Consider the following 16282-nt stretch of genomic DNA (forward strand, 5'->3'; position numbering starts at 1 on the left):
TGAAATTGGCTCAGCCCGTAAATCTAATGTTGAAGCGTTAAGAAACGGGGCCTGTTGTATCGGATTGCGTGGGTGGCGGGGCTTTCCCTTCGGATGGATCTGCGCAAACTCAGCTCGAGAGCGGGCGAGAGCAAAGCCTCTTTGCGCGTCCCCGTTGTTTCGCGTTTCGAGCGGCAATCCTATTTACCGGTCCTCTGAGTTCGTCCCTTCTCGCGGGTGCGTTTCAAACGCACTCTTGCCGAAATTAAATTCCCGCGTTTCCGTCGGGCTGCTCCGCTCCCCCTCTGCACAACGCTTGCAAATCACTCGCGCGGGTCCGTCGAACTCCAGTCGATTCCGACGGGGGAAGCCATTAGGGTTCCCTTTGCGAGCCGCGATCATCGAATTACTCCATTATTTAATTCGCGACGATTGTCCCCGACGTGGACGAGATTTCGGTCGCCCGGTTTCGAGACGAACGCGCGGGGAGTCGTCGAAACGTTCGAGCGAGCCGAGAGAGCGCCTCGACTACCGGGGATTAAAATGCCATCGGTGCCAAAGTTTCGTCCGAGCCAGCGACAGAGCGTTCGCTGTTCCGCTGCGGTGAAATTTAATCTACTCTGGCGCGTGGCACGCGGAAAATCTCCGCAGATAGTACGCGCCGTCGCTCGACTACGGGAATCGCGTTTTTTCTACTGACCTACGACGCGCCGACCGTACGTTTCGCGGATTTTTCGACGAGGAATCGCTGTCACGGAAGAAAAACGACTCGATTCCGGGCATCGAGTTACCGTGCACTGTCATACGTGACTATTCATCATGCGACGAGGTGTAACGGAAGTCGTTTTTCCCACAAACGTAACGACCTGTCGTACAGCGAATCTTAAAGCGTCCTCGAAATATGGTCACAACTTCGCTGGATGTTCGCAAGTATATTACTGGACTTACGTTCCGTGCGAATTTATAAAGATTAGTAGCAGATTCCATAATAATAGCCTGCTAGCGGACGTATCAGTGAGGCAATTGATTCAACCAGCCCTGGGAAAAATTTTAATGGAGGATTCTAGAGGCCAAAATAAGACGAAAATCAAGAATATCAATTTTTTGACTGAGCCCTCGTTAAAAAGTTATTAACAATTAAATTAAAAAATTTCATATCGTTTTAGAAAAATTATTTTCGGTTGCGGGGGTCAATTACAATCATTTTTGGTGAATAGACATACCCCCGAATTCCTACCCACTTTCGAGAAAAAAAATCGAATAGATGCTAAAATTTTTCGACGAAAAAAAAATTTTCAAATCATTCTAAAAAAATTAGTTTCGGTTACCGGGGTCAATTACAGTCATTTTTGGTCATTACACATAGCCCCGAAATCTTATGCATTTTCAAGAAAAAAATTCAAGAAGGTGCCTAAATTTTTCGACGAAAAAAAAACAATTTCAAATCGTTTTGGAAAAATTATTTTCGGTTGCAGGGGGCAATTACAATCATTTTTGGTGAGTAGAGATACCCCCGAATTCCTACCCACTTTCGAGAAAAAAAATCGGATAGATGCTGAAATTTTTCGACGAAAAAAAAATTTTTCAAATCATTCTGAAAAAATTAGTTTCGGTTACCGGGGTCAATTACAGTCATTTTTGGTCATTACACATAGCCCCGAAATCCTATGCATTTTCAAGAAAAAAATTCAAGAAGGTGCCTAAATTTTTCGACGAAAAAAAAACAATTTCAAATCGTTTTGGAAAAATTGTTTTCGGTTGCAGTGGTCAATTACAATTATTTTTGGTGAATAGACATACCCCCGAATTCCTACCCACTTTCGAGAAAAAAATTCCTCACCGAAAATCTAATTAGATGCCTAAATTTTTAGACGAAAAATAAATAATTTCAAATCGTTCTAAAAAAATTACTTTCGGTTGCAGATGTCGATTATAATCATTTTTTGTCATTACACATACCCCAGAATTTCTACTCATTTTCAAGAAAAAAATTCGAGAAGATTCCTAAATTTTTCGACGAAAAAAAAAACTTTCAAATCATTCTGGAAAAATTATTTTCGATTGCGGGGGTCAGTTACAATCATTTTTGGTGAGTAGACATACCCCTGAAATCTTGCGCATTTTCGAGAAAAAAATTAAAAACGGACGAAACTTTAAACGTTAATAACTTTTTAACGAAGCCTCCATCAACAAATTGGTATTCTTGATTTTCGTCTTATTTTGGCCTCTAGAATCCCCCATTAAAATTTTTCCCAGGGGTAGCCGAACACTCTGTATATTAAGGAATAAATAAAATACTGAGTCAGTGTTAAATAACCCTAATAATTTGAACCAACAGATACGCTATTTGCAATGGTAAAACATACTATAAATACCAACTGTAAATTTGCGGTCTCTGGTTTTAGAGTGGCGACAGATATAAAACACGTAGATGCGCATAACGGTGCGACAGAGGTTTGCGGAAGAACCGGGAGGAAGCCAAGATTGATAATGTATTCGACGAATATAAGTTATCGAACGCGAGGGAAGGTTGGGGGAGTTTTTCCACGAGGCGCACCGTGCCAATAATAAGAAGGAAGATTCGAAATTGCTGTCTGGCCGTATAAAGTTGTACCTCTATCCGAATTTACCTAATTTGGATTTTCCAAGCCGGTTAAACAGGTGTCCGGCGAGTTTCTGGCAGCTCGACGCATCGAGACGAACGCGACTCGGTTATGCTGCCTCGTCTAAGATTTTTTCTTGGCGCTGGCTGACCTGACCCGAACGAGAAATCGACGCGCTCTAGAAATTACGTTTACCGCAGTACGGTTGACCAACGGTGCACGTAACGACCGATCACGAATCTACGTACGCTTGCCGCGGGCGGCCAAACCCGATCGTGTGCGTGTTTTCGAAATTCGCGCGACGCGCAATTTTCCGCGTCAGCTTACGATAATTTATGCTAGCAACAATTCCCACGAGCCGCGACGTGTCCCATTACCGTAGACGACGGCCTGTCGCGATTCCGTGCCAGTTTTTCCCGTTCAGGTCACGTCGGTCATCGGTGACCGACGCGTCCACGCCGCTATCTCGAAACGTTTCCCATTAATCTTTACATTCTATATATTTTAAAAACAACGCCACCAAGACGATAAAATTTAACAATTATAACACTTTAATTGATTTTTATACTGACACCGTGAACTTTCGAAATTCATTATGGCCACTTATTATTAATATATAGGTAGACATCCGTGTCGACATCTCCCGAGCTCGCCACCAGAGGGCTACGCACTTAACTTTCTCGCAAGTGCTCGAACGATCACAACTGGACCGTGATGGACGGGGGTAGGTTCGCGCGAACATTTCGACCGAGTTTTCTCATCCGGTCTTTGTAGAATCGGGTCGCTCGATCGCGACGTTAACGCCTCCGAAAGTCTCGATCGCTTCGTCGAAGACACGAGCGCAAAAATAGAGCGTCGGCCTCGTAGCGCGTAATCACGTATCGCGGGTAATATAAAGCGTCGTTCCCTGGCCGGTTTTTGCCCGGAGACTTTTAACGAGCACACGCCACGGAATTACGTTCGCAGAGAATGCAAATGCTTACCCCCGTGGTCCGCCCTCTTCTTTTCCCCGGCGCGATACACCGTTTCGTTCCGGTGGTCCGTTTCGCGCCACTAGCGAGCGCTCTCGAACCATTCTTTTTTTTGGAAAAATGAAATTCCCGAAACATCGCCGAGAACGCGGCTCCTTTTACGCTGGCCGCGCGATTAATTCCCCCGCGGTTAAATAAACGAAACGTTCCGTCGTTGGGGATCTTTTATTTATTTAGATTTCGTTTTTGGTAAATTCGAAATTTCCAACTTTGAATTCTTTTGTGGGTGATTGATCGTCGCGCCGGTGTTTTCCATCTAATTAAAAAGGAAACCTAACGTCCTTGGTCGCACTCGATCGAACGTCAAAAGTCGGCCAATCGTTTCCGCGGTCGCGGATCGATGCGTAATCGGCATTCTAAAATTAAAGGAGCGTATTCCTTGTGCAACGGTCGAGCAATAACGGTACTCGGCGACAAGCGGTACTCGAGTTTTTTCCCCTTTTTCGTGGGGAATCATCAACCGACCGGTAGCGGTTCCGACCACGTCGGTAAAGCAGTAAGGGGACGCGTAAAAATCGATTAATTTTTGAAACGATGCGAAAAGAAACGCGTGGTTCGGTCGAGTCCGATTAGAGTTGCATATTACGGAAACGGGATGGGCAACGAGTCGAAAGGGGCGTGTTGCTAGCACGCGTACACGTAGAACGCGTTAAATAGAGACGGATGGAAGAGCGAGCGTTCCTTTGGGACGAGGATGAAACTCGACGCGTTCGCGTCGATTCGCAACGTTGTCAGGTGTTGTTTCGTTGCGGAGAACGCCCCTCCGCGAATCGGACGAAGCCTCCATCGGTCGTGAGAGAATATTTGGAAGAATCGTCGCTCGTCCGGCGGAGGACACGAGCAAAGCAAAATGAGAATCTCGGGGTGGCCTCGGTTTCGCGAGTTTGTCGGGTTCACGTTCCGTCGAGAAAAGACTGCGGCTAACCGGGAATCGGGTTGTTCGAGTTGGAGTTTTCGCGAACGAAAGTCGTTGGCCAGCGTCTGCTCGTCACGGACTGCCCTAGCCGCTGGCTTTCATCCCGATGGAAGGGCCAACGAGAAAGTAGAGAGGACCGTGTAACGCTGCCCTGTAATTATTCGCGAACTCTCGGTCTAGCTCGACGGCCCCTGTCATTCGGTCACCTTTTGTACGCCGACCACCATCGCCGTCACCGGTCGCCACCACTACCACACCGCCGCCACTTCCGTCACCGCCATGACCGACCATGGACGCCAACGCAGCCGGTGTCCGTTTCCTTTTTTGCTCCCCCCGCTGTCCACCAAAATGTTTGCTTTGTTTGTCGCGTCGACTTACTCCCGCCGGGGGAAAATACTATCTTCTACCGGGGATTACGGATTACAGTAAACGATTATTAAAATCTGTTGGGTTTTCTCTTCTAAAAACGAAAGTTTTTCTTTATGTGAGAAAAACCATCGACGCGCATGTTGCGTTTCGCGTCTCGAAATACAAATCAAGAGGGTGCAACTCTGCCCCTAGCTTGGCTTGTTTAGACCAAGTATAGGACCGATTGGGTCTGAGGGTACGGGACGAATTTTTCGTCACTGACGTGCCTTCCTAGTGTTTCCAATGAAAACTTAGTTAAAAGTTATCCCTTTTATAATTGCTTTTTTTTTATTCCACCTCCAATTTCCAATAAAATCAGTCCCAGACGCGATTGAACGACTCCGTCCAATTTGGGGCATCCCCCTTCGAGCTCAGCGAAGCGTAAAACACAATGCTTTTCTCGTCAGATCTCGGCAACTGGCATTCAAAGACCACAGCTTGTCAACTCTGGAAAGATATTCTTAAAAGTGTGATATTTAGCACGTTAAATTGCTTCGAAATTTATAACGAACTCTAAATCAGACTCGTGCAGTTGATCTTCTTCTTCCAAGCCGTCGATCGATATGCGTTAATTTTTTTCTCGAGTCGCCGACTCCGGGACCGGACAGTGACACGACGAGAGGTTAGGTTAGGGGGGCTGTGAAATTCGATCGTCGCGTATCTCCGCACGACGCGTGGCTCGTGCAAATAAGAGGCGGGGCGAAGGGTGGGACGCGGTAAGAGCGAGAAACGGCGAAAATGAGTCGGATACAGTTTATACTTGGTCGTCGGTAACTCATTAGTAACTCGAGACAGCCCTGGTCGCGTATCGGAGATAACGCCGAGGCGAGCAGTTCCAGAAACTCGTGGGAATAACTTTCCGACACAATGGGAAGAGAAAATCGTGACACAATGAAAAGATTTACTGTAATTATTAAGGTATTCCCGAGCGTTCCTAAAATACTCCGCCGTAAAGAGAACGTGTTTATACCTTGGAAAGGAAGAGTTCCCGGAGCTACGTACACGACCTCTTTCCAACCTCGAGAAAAGTAGAGCCCAGCAGCGGGATCGCCTATTTAGATGTCACCGTTTATATTACGTATTCGTCCGTTTTATTTATAACTACGAATGCATCTTAACACGTTCGCGGACGATTTACGGTCAAATGTTGCAATTATAAAAATCGTCTGTATTGGAATAGGTAGGATTATGGAACGTATGATTGATTGAAACAAGAATAATTAATGGTAGAATTATTAATGCTTTTTATTTAATACGCTAAGGTATATCTTAGAGTTCCGTACAGTTCTCTAAGAGATCTGTTACTGGACTGTAACTTCACCCGCAGAAGAAAGGCGAGAGTGAAGCGTAGTTCGCTCTAGCGACAAACTTTTATCTTCGTATAATAAACACCATGAGTTCGTAGAACCCATGGCCAAAACTAAAACGAAATTCCAGCCATACAGGGTGTTCAGCCACCTCTGGGAAAAATTTTAATGGGAGATTCTAGAGGCCAAAATAAGACGAAAATCAAGAATACCTATTTGTTGATGGAGGCTTCGTTAAAAAGTTATTAACGTTTAAAGTTTCGTCTCTACTGAATTTTTTTCTCGAAAATGCGCAAGATTTCGGGGGTATGTCTATTCACCAAAAATGATTGTAATTGACCGCAGAACCTAGAAATAATTTTTTTAGAACGATTCAACATTTTTTTTTTCGTCGAGAAATTTAGGCACCCCCTGTCGATTTTTCTTGAAAATTTGTTTTTGATTTTTAGTCATTTTGTTTGACGCCCTACAGAAAAGGTGTCTAATACTTCTACTACTTTGTAGGTACCCACTAGCTCTACCTCAGAAAAAAGTTTCATTGAAATATATTCACAATTGTAGGAGTTATGGCTGATTGAAAATTGGACCATGTTTATGGGGTTTTTCTCATTTTGCGGTGTCAAGGACCAACTTTTCGAATATTTTTGCAATTTGTACATATTCTCCACCAAAATACGCGTAGTTTGCTTTTTTAAACATTAAAATCGTCCAATCCGTTCAGGAGTTATGATGTTTTAAAGGTTTGTATGAAATTTCCGGAGTACATTTCTGGCCATAGATTATATTTTCGTTTTGGAATTTTTTTTCTCGAAAGTGCGTAGGATTTCGGGATTATGTATAATGACCAAAAATGATTGTAACTGACCCCTGTAACTAAATATAATTTTTTTAGTACGATTTGAAATTTTTTAATTTCTTCTAAAAATTTACCTACTCGAATTTTTTTCTCGAAAGTGGATAGGATTTCGGAGGTATGTGTAATCACCAAAAATGGTTATAATCGACCCCCGCAACCGAAAATAATTTTTTCAGAACGATTTGAAATTTTTGAATTTAACTGTTAATAACTTTTTAACGAAGCCCCGATCAACAAATCGGTATTCTTGATTTTCGTCTTATTTTGACCTCTAGAACCTCTCATTAAAATTTTTCCCACGGGTGGCCGAACACCCTGTATACAATCGTCACTGGAGATGATTTTTGTAACATAGTAAGACGGTTAGGAAATCCAACAATCTGAAAATGATTTTGAACGAATCGCGAGAAAAATACGGGGGACCGGACGACCCAGCCGAATTTTTTGATGGATAATAATGGCGTTATTTTGATTCCAAGTTAAGTCGTACGGAGAGACGCAGTTTCATTGGCGGATGGGTGGATTAATCCGATTAGCCGACGACCGTGTTGGTCGATGAGTTTATTTTTACGGTTCGGGTTTGTCGCAGAATACGAGAGAGTCTCTCTTTGAAACGTTCGAGTTGGAGAGGTCGCGCGATCGAGCCGGCGTTTATTCTCGTTCCTCGGGAAAGATTAAAATTCTTGACCGGCCACCGGTAACGAGCAACGCCGACGAAATGCCATACGAAACACGGCCGCTCGATACTCGTCGTTTATAGTTTAATCTCGCCGGGTAAACCCGTAGCTTCTCGTGGGTGGCGGTGATGGTTTCTTTTTTTTTTTTTCGTGCGAGAACCGCGCTCGCGTCCTCTTTTCTCCGGTTTTCAAACGAGAACGGGAAAAAGTAATACAATATGCAACGACCGACTGTAAAAAGTTGATGAAAATGTTACCTCCAATATGGCTGATCTCTACCGGGTCGGGGGAACACAAAAGGAATGCCCTATGCCGCGTTATTAAACCTTTGTTGCGAGCCATTTACCTTTTCCTTTCTCGTCGCGACAAGGATTAAGCTGTCGTTTCGTTCGTACTGTCAGTTGGTTGTTTTTTTTCGAGTCGTCCACGCGCGACTATCTTTCCTCGTCGTTTATTCCGTTGGTCCGAGTCCGGGATCCCAACGATTAGAAACGAGGGGTCGAAACGACGCCGGCCAGAGAGTGGGGGGAGGGTCTCTCGTTCTCTCGGTCCCGCGCTTAATAAGTTTCGCAGTTTGCGACCGACTTTGCGCGTTAACTGCAATTCTTGAAGCCTGTCGCGGCGATACGGCCCCAACGAACCGTGGAATTTCCGCCACTGGGGGCGTTCTCGAGTAACGAGAACCGAGGAACGCGTGCCAACCTTTAACCTCGGCCCTTTGCAACGTGGGACTCGCCCAGAGCGTGTTCTTTCGCGTTCTCTTCGGTTTCGTCCAGCGTGTGTAACGATGTAACGCGTCGACGACGACCTACATAGCGGTTACTTGGGTTACGCGCTCGTCCACAATAATCGTCGATAGAATCGAACCGAAAGCGAAACGGGGGCCATTTTTTCTCGCTAGAGCGCACCACTATCGAATTGGTAATTAAAAATTATTCAAAGAATCATTTAAAGAATGATAGTGCAGATACTGTTAATAAAATATCGAATTTAGGTTTTTTTTATTAAATCGTTGTTTTCGAAGACCGCGTAGCGGAAATAACGACTGACGCAGCAGCAGAGCGGCTCGAAACCCCGCATCTGGTATGTATTCGTTACGATTAGGCGAAGTTGCGCGAGCGGATCATCCTGAAATATCCGAGCGATACGGGGATTAGCAAACTCGAGCGACGGGAACGTTTGCGGATTCGTCGCCGGGAGTCTCGGGAAACTAACCTCAAGAATATGGCGCGGGAAAGTATTTCCAACGACTCTCGAATCCTTATTTCTTCTTTATTTTCCCACATCGCCGTCGCTTTACGCGCTGACCAGGACAACGTTTGCATATTCTAAGACCAGCGTTTCCCCGAACAGTGCTCCGACGGTGTCCAAGGGATTCGCGCGATCAAAACTGCCTCCATAATATATATATGTGGGTTATTACGAAACTGGATTCAGTCGTACATTTCAACGTTTGCGTTTGACCATATTGGACAAATGTTTGTCTATAGCGACGAGAGATTTAGACAAAATTAAACGCTTCGTCAATGGGAAATTTATCAAAGGCAATTAAATTTCATGAATATTTCGCATCGTGACTTACGTTTAGATATTAATTCTAACCCCTATCGAGGGGAGAAAATCATCTACAAATTTTATGATTAGAAGCTACAATAGCTTATTTAATCCCATACATCATTATTCGTGTGATATTAATTCTAACCCCTATCGAGGGGAGTAAATCACTTGCAAATTTTGTGATTAGAAGCTACAATAGTTTATTTAATCCCATACATAATTATTCGTGTATCAAAATTGTAGAAATGGAATGATTACTCGTGTTCTACTATTTTATACACTAATGAGGCTCTGCATTTATCGAATAAATAAGCGTTTATCGCTTCTCGTACTCGCCGCCAGAGGGCCGTTCCTCTCGCAAGTACTCGACCGACCTTTCGTCTGCATATACAAGGTGTTCAGCTACCCTTGGGAAAAAATTTAATGGGCGATTCTAAAGGTCAAAATAAGTCGAAAATCAAGAATACCAATTTGTTGATGGAGGCTTCGTTAAAAAGTTATTAACGTTCTACCCGTACTGAATTTTTTTCTCGAAAATACGTAGGATTTCGGAGGTATGTCTGTTCACCAAAAATGATTGTAATTGAACCTCGTAACCGAAAATAATTTTTCCAGAAAGATTTGAAATTATATTTTTTCGTCGAAAAATTTAGTCACCTAGATTGTCAATAAGGAATTTTTTTCTCGAAAATGCGTAGGATTTCTGGGGTATGTGTAATGACCAAACATGATTGTAATTGAGCCCCGCATCCAACTATAATTTTTTTAGGACGATTTGTAACTTTTCAATTTTGTTGAAAAATTTGTTCACCTACTCGAATTTTTTTCTCGAAAGTATGCAGGATTTCGGGGGTATGTCTACTCACCAAAAATGATTGTAATTGAACCTCGTAACCGAAAATAATTTTTCCAGAAAGATTTGAAATTATATTTTTTCGTCGAAAAATTTAGTCACCTAGATTTTCAATAAGGAATTTTTTTCTCGAAAATGCGTAGGATTTCTGGGGTATGTGTAATGACCAAACATGATTGTAATTGACCCCCGCATCCAACTATAATTTTTTTAGGACGATTTGAAACTTTTCAATTTTGTTGAAAAATTTGTTCACCTACTCGAATTTTTTTCTCGAAAGTATGCAGGATTTCGGGGGTATGTCTATTCACCAAAAATGATTGTAATTGACCCCTCCAACTAAAAATAATTTTTTCAGAACGATTTGAAATTTTTGAATTTAGTTGTTAATAACTTTTTAACAAAGCCTCAGTCAAGAAATTTATATTATTGATTTTCGTCTTATTTTGGCCTGTAGAATCCCCCATTAAAATTTTTCCCACGGGTGGTCGAACACCCTGTATACGGTCCTCGACCCCCAATATCCCGGTGTCTAATGGCAAGGTCTGCTAGAATGCCTTATCACCCTGCCTATCTTTTTCTTACCATCTCTTCTAAAGGATCCCCAAAAATCAATAAATAATTTCGTTATTCGATTAAAAGACGCTCGATTTCGTTGTATGGCGAGATTTTCAAAGTTTCGGCATCATGCTGATGCTTACGGAAAACGCATGGTTAATTTCGGATACGGTTGTGTTCCCAGCTCGCTGTGTTTCCCAATCTCAGGGGTAATCGGACCATGAATGAGACGATTGAGGAAAATTATCCACCGTTCGAATCGAAGACGCCTCCGCTGCTCGGTGTTGCGTCCTGTTCCGCGTTCGTTGAGCTCCCCTCGATGGCGACGCCCGGCGTTCCTTGCGATCCAGAGACTGTCCCGATCGGGTTCGACGAACCGACGCCGGAAACAGTATATCGCTGGAAACCGCCCGTACGACCGTCCCGTGGATTATTCAGTTAAGAACGATCGAAACACGTCGCGTTCGACGACGTATCAAATCCAATATTAGCAGAAACGTATGCGTTTCCGCGATCCGTGGATGGCCGGAGAGGTAACGGATAAAGACCTAAAGCTACTTACCGTAAGCTAATTCCACGTGGTAATCCTTCGCGGTGAATCTGGACTACGAGAGTTCGTTGCCCGTAAACTGGGTAAACGCGAACGGAGTCGCGCGTGGAAAAGTGCTTCGAGCGGGAAGAAATCGCGTTTTCTTGGGGAAAATCGCGAAAACCTCGCGCTCCGTTCGGCTCGGCTCGATCCGACCGACTGGAACCAATTAATCGACCGATGGATGAGGGCTAGGGTTGGACCCCTTGCCGATCGACCTAATGGAAATCAAATAATACGCGTAGGAGAGAGAATTCGCCTCTGAGTCATTTCCGTGGGACGCCAAGTCGACTCGGAAACGGCACTTTCCGTCTAATCCTACTCGGGGATCCTCTGCCTCTAGTAGTATCGTCCCTTCTGGATAGAGACAACTCTCCAGAAATCATTCGATCGCGGCGTGTCTCTCGTCAAGTTGCTACGCGAATTTACATGTATCCCGATTCTGTCGGGTTCTCGACAACTTTGAAATTGACGGGCGATACATGTTAGGCACGCATCTTTTGCTCTATATTATCTATACCTATAAGAAGGTACTATACATATACTATACAAGGTGTTCGGCCAACCCTGGGAAAAATTTTAATGTTAAGAATAAAAATTAAGAATAAAAAAATTTCAAATCGTTTTGAAAAAATTATTTTCGATTGCAGGGGTCAATTATAATCATTTTTGGTCATTAGACATACCCCCGAAATCCTACTCACTTTCGAGGAAAAAATTCGAATAGGTTCCTAAATTTTTCGACGAAACTAAAAAATTTCAAATCATACTACAAAAATTATATTTAGTTATAGGGGTCAATTACAGTCATTTTTGGTCATGAGACATACACTCGAAATCCAATCCACTTTCGAGAAAAAAATTCGCGTAGATGGAGAAATTTCACAGTCGACGAGAACCGATGCGCGGGGAGCAGTTTTCGCTTCGTTTCGTAGCCTTTCGACGCGAGCACGAGGTTCGTTAGAAGAAGGAACCTCCGAGGCAGGGTGTGTCGCACCCTCCGTAGGGGTTGGTCGAGAGTTTACGCGGTGGTCGTAACGAACGGAACTCCGGCGAAGGAATTAGGGACACGTGTCCGGGGATTGAAAAATATTACCCTCGTCGGGGGCCCCGAGGACCATGGAAAGGGGAGAGCACCACTTTTGATCTGTCGCTGTTGACTTTCGAAGGCGGAAAGTAATTCGAGAAACGGAGTGGCACGAATCCAATGAACGCGAAACGTTTCCAGGAGGCGAACCCGGAAAATGAGAAAACTAGCTTTACGGAGGCCCCTCGACGCGTGCGGGGCGCCGCGAATAACACGATAAAACTCTGTTTATCGTTCTTGGCGGCGTTTATTAGCGTTTGTATTCGAGGTTGCGAGTTTCAGGTCGGGAGTATTCCACGGCTAAAAAACCGGCGATTCTTAACCGAGCGAACGCGCAACGCTGCACGATCGATAACTCTGCGCGATAAAGTGCTTTTTTTCCTTCGGCTAATCGCAATCCTCGAGGAGATCCGTTGTTCGTTATCGCGCTGAATCTGATCCGCGACACCTGTTCGTCGATCCCCCGAGCCTCTGTCGAGAAGGCCACGACACCACGAAGCCTTCTTCTCGACGCTCGATCGAAATATCATTCCACGTTAACACGTTCGCTGATCAAAACCGTATAATATTCTGCAAAAATAAAATTGTTGGGAAACGAATTTATAATCCGTGCCGCGTAATTGTATCGAGTGAAGTAATTTCATTAGTAACCAAAATGTTTTCTTGTCTACCGTAACGATGATAAGTGATTGTCTGTTATTGTTGAGTCTTTCTAGTTAACACGATTTGTATTACATGTAATTAGTATTAATATACAAGGTGTTCTTCGGCTACCCCTGGGAAAAATTTTAATGGGGGATTTTAGAGGATAAAATAAGACGAAAATCAAGAATACCAATTTCTTGATGGGGGCTTCGTTAAAAAGTTATTAACATTTAAAGTTCCGACCGTACTGAATTTTTTTTTTCGCAAATACGCAGGATTTCGGGGATATGTCTATTCACCAAAAATGATTGTAATTGACCCCCGCAACCGAAAATAATTTTTCCAGAACGATTTGAAATTTTTTATTTTCGTCGAATTTAGGCACGTAATTAGATTTTCGGTAAGGAATTTTTTTCTCGAAAACGCGTAGGATTTCGAGGGTATGTCTATTGACCAAAAATGATTGTAATTGACCCCCGCAACCGAAAATAATTTTTCCAAAACGATTTGAAATTTTTTTTTTCCGTCGAAAAATTTCACACCTTCTCGAATTTTTTTCTAGAAAGTGGGTAGGATTTCGGGGGTATGTCCGTTGACCAAAAATGCTTGCAATTGACCCCTGCAACTAAAAATAATTTTTCCAAAACGATTTGAAAGTCTTTTTTTTCACCCAAAACTTTCAGTACTTACTCGAATTTTTTTCTCGAAACTGAGTAGGAATTCGTGGGTATGTCTGTTGACCAAAAATGCTTGCAATTGACCCCTGCAACTAAAAATAATTTTTCCAAAACGATTTGAAAGTCTTTTTTTTCACCCAAAACTTTCAGCACTTACTCGAATTTTTTTCTCGAAACTGAGTAGGAATTCGTGGGTACGTCTATTGACCAAAAATGCTTGCAATTGACCCCTGCAACTAAAAATAATTTTTCCAAAACGATTTGAAAGTCTTTTTTTTCACCCAAAACTTTCAGCACTTACTCGAATTTTTTTCTCGAAACTGAGTAGGAATTCGTGGGTATGTCTATTGATCAAAAATGATCGTAATTGACCCTCACAACGGAAAATAATTTTTCCAGAATGATTTGAAATTTTTGTTAATAACTTTTTAACGAAGCCTCCATCAAGAAATTGGTATTCTTGATTTTCGTCTTATTTTGGCCTCTAGAATCCTCTATTAAAATTTTTCCCATGGGTGGCCGAACACCCTGTATATTATGGCTTCAACTCTAACAAAAATTTTAATTTCAAACCATTGTAAGCTACATAACCTAAAATCTCTTTCAGTACTTATATTTGTAACCCTGTTAAAATTCACAAATTCTATCCAAATTTATTTCCCTCAACGTCTTAACTTGAGAATTTATTTTTCTAGTGTCATAGTGGTAAATCCTGTTACCCACATATGGGTGGCGTGGCAGTCAAAGTGTTAAATAGCGTTTGTGACGTCCAACTTGCCCAATCTGTCGCATGCAGTGCGCAAGTTTGAAAAGAATTTTCTCCTTAGAAAATATTTTTAATTAATTTTAAAAAGTAATCTACTGAAGATTTTGTCAAACCTCGCCAAATATTCTGTTGTAAATGAATAAATAAATAAATCAACAAGGAATTAACAGAAAGCTGGTCCACTCGGCGTTAAACAGATCGAAAGTGCAAACGCGATTTAATGTCAACGTCCCCGAATTTAGCGTTAATAAGTACCAAGCTGAACGTAGCGCCGAACGAAAAAGTTCCACGCGAATATTTGTTGGGCGCTCGGGCCAAGTCGTAAGACCGTCGCGGACTGAATTACACCGAAATATCGTTGTTCGCGAAGTTTCGAGATAGCAGTCCTCCTAACAATGCCGACTCGCGCACAACGTCCGCCTTCTCTCGCACTTCCGCCACTTCCTTTCGCCTAAGTAAATACACGCGCATAAGCGCCGCTTGCAGCTTGAATCGCGCTATTGGGACACCGTTGAACCTCTTTGTTTGCACGCTGATAGAAAAATATAGGAAACTAGGAAATTCGAACGGTTCGAAACCCGTCCGGTGAGGTTAGGTCTGTCTCGTATATTCCGTTCGACCAACATATTTGTTCATCTGGCAACAATAAACGCGAAGAAAAGCTGTTCTATTCGCGAGATTCGCGATCAACTGGGACTCGGCGGAGACGTTCCTCGTGTATCTCGATTTTCGATAATAACGTCGGCCAGCGAATACCGTCGTCGAAACGTGTTACGCTTACCGAAATATTGACGCCGCTCTGCTGCCTTCGACATATTTTTATCGCGAATCGTTGTGGCGGTTTTCCCCCTCCCCTCGCCGCGGGAACCTATCTTTCAAAAATCTTTCCACGGCTCTTTTTCCCCGGGCGCGGGGGAGTTTGGCGAATCGCATTTGCGAAAGAGACACGCCTGGAGAATGGATAAGCGAGAAAAGCGTCCCGCGGTATCTGCACACGCGTTCGATCGGCGACGAGAAAGTGGAACAAAACACGGTCGACGAGAGATATTAACGCCGCGAGCTGCGACGAGCCGCAACTCGAAATCGCTTTCCGGTTATCGGAGTTTGTACGGGTGTTTTCGCTTTCCCGCTTTATCGGCCACGGGAGCCAGCGGGGGAGCGTTACAACACCTCTTATTGCGGACGCGTACCGCGGAATCGACAGGACAATGCTCTTCCGTTCCCGAGCGTTTCGCTAATTTTCTTGAGAAACTCCGCTAACAAAGTTGATTTCGGGAACGATACGGAAACGGGTCGAATAACAGGTTACGGTGGCTCACTAGTGTACGCGATTGTATTAAATTTCAGGATCGAAACTGGGTTTCTAAGACACTGTCGTGGCTTTTGCTCTATTGAGGAAGTAATGAGCGAGATAAGTGGAAGAGATAAAAGTAAAGGAAAGGGTTATATACAGGGTGTTCGGCCAAAATAAGACGAAAATCAAGAATACCAATTTCTTGATGGAGACATCGTTAAAAAGTTATTAACAATCAAATTCAAAAATTTCAAGTCATTCTGGAAAAATTAATTTTGGTTGCGGGGGTTAATTACAATCATTTTTGGTGAATACATATACTTCCGAAATCCTACCCACTTTCGAGAAAAAAATTCAGTACTGGCGGAACTTTAAACGTTAATAACTTCTTAATGAAGACACCATCAATAAATTGGTATTCTTGATTTTCGTCTTATTTTAGCCTCTAGAATCCCCCATTAAAATTTTTTCCAGGGGTG

At 43.2% G+C, this 16282-nt stretch overlaps 1 protein-coding gene across 3 annotated transcripts in view; it reads left to right on the top strand.

Moving 5' to 3' along the window:
• The window catches only part of Shg (DE-cadherin), a 141921-nt gene that overhangs the window by 89282 nt on the left and 36357 nt on the right, over positions 1–16282 (top strand). The window contains exon 1 of one of the 3 annotated variants that reach the window (XM_076775900.1): positions 866–909. The exons of the other annotated variants lie outside the window; for them this stretch is intronic. Within the exon in view, the coding sequence (XP_076632015.1) occupies positions 900–909 (10 nt within the window). The 5' untranslated portion in view covers positions 866–899. Of the gene's footprint in view, positions 1–865; positions 910–16282 lie in introns of those variants that run through there. 3 annotated transcript variants of the gene reach the window in all.

This window comes from Colletes latitarsis, chromosome 10 (genome assembly GCF_051014445.1).
Source record: "Colletes latitarsis isolate SP2378_abdomen chromosome 10, iyColLati1, whole genome shotgun sequence".
NCBI classification, from domain to species: Eukaryota; Metazoa; Arthropoda; class Insecta; order Hymenoptera; family Colletidae; genus Colletes; species Colletes latitarsis.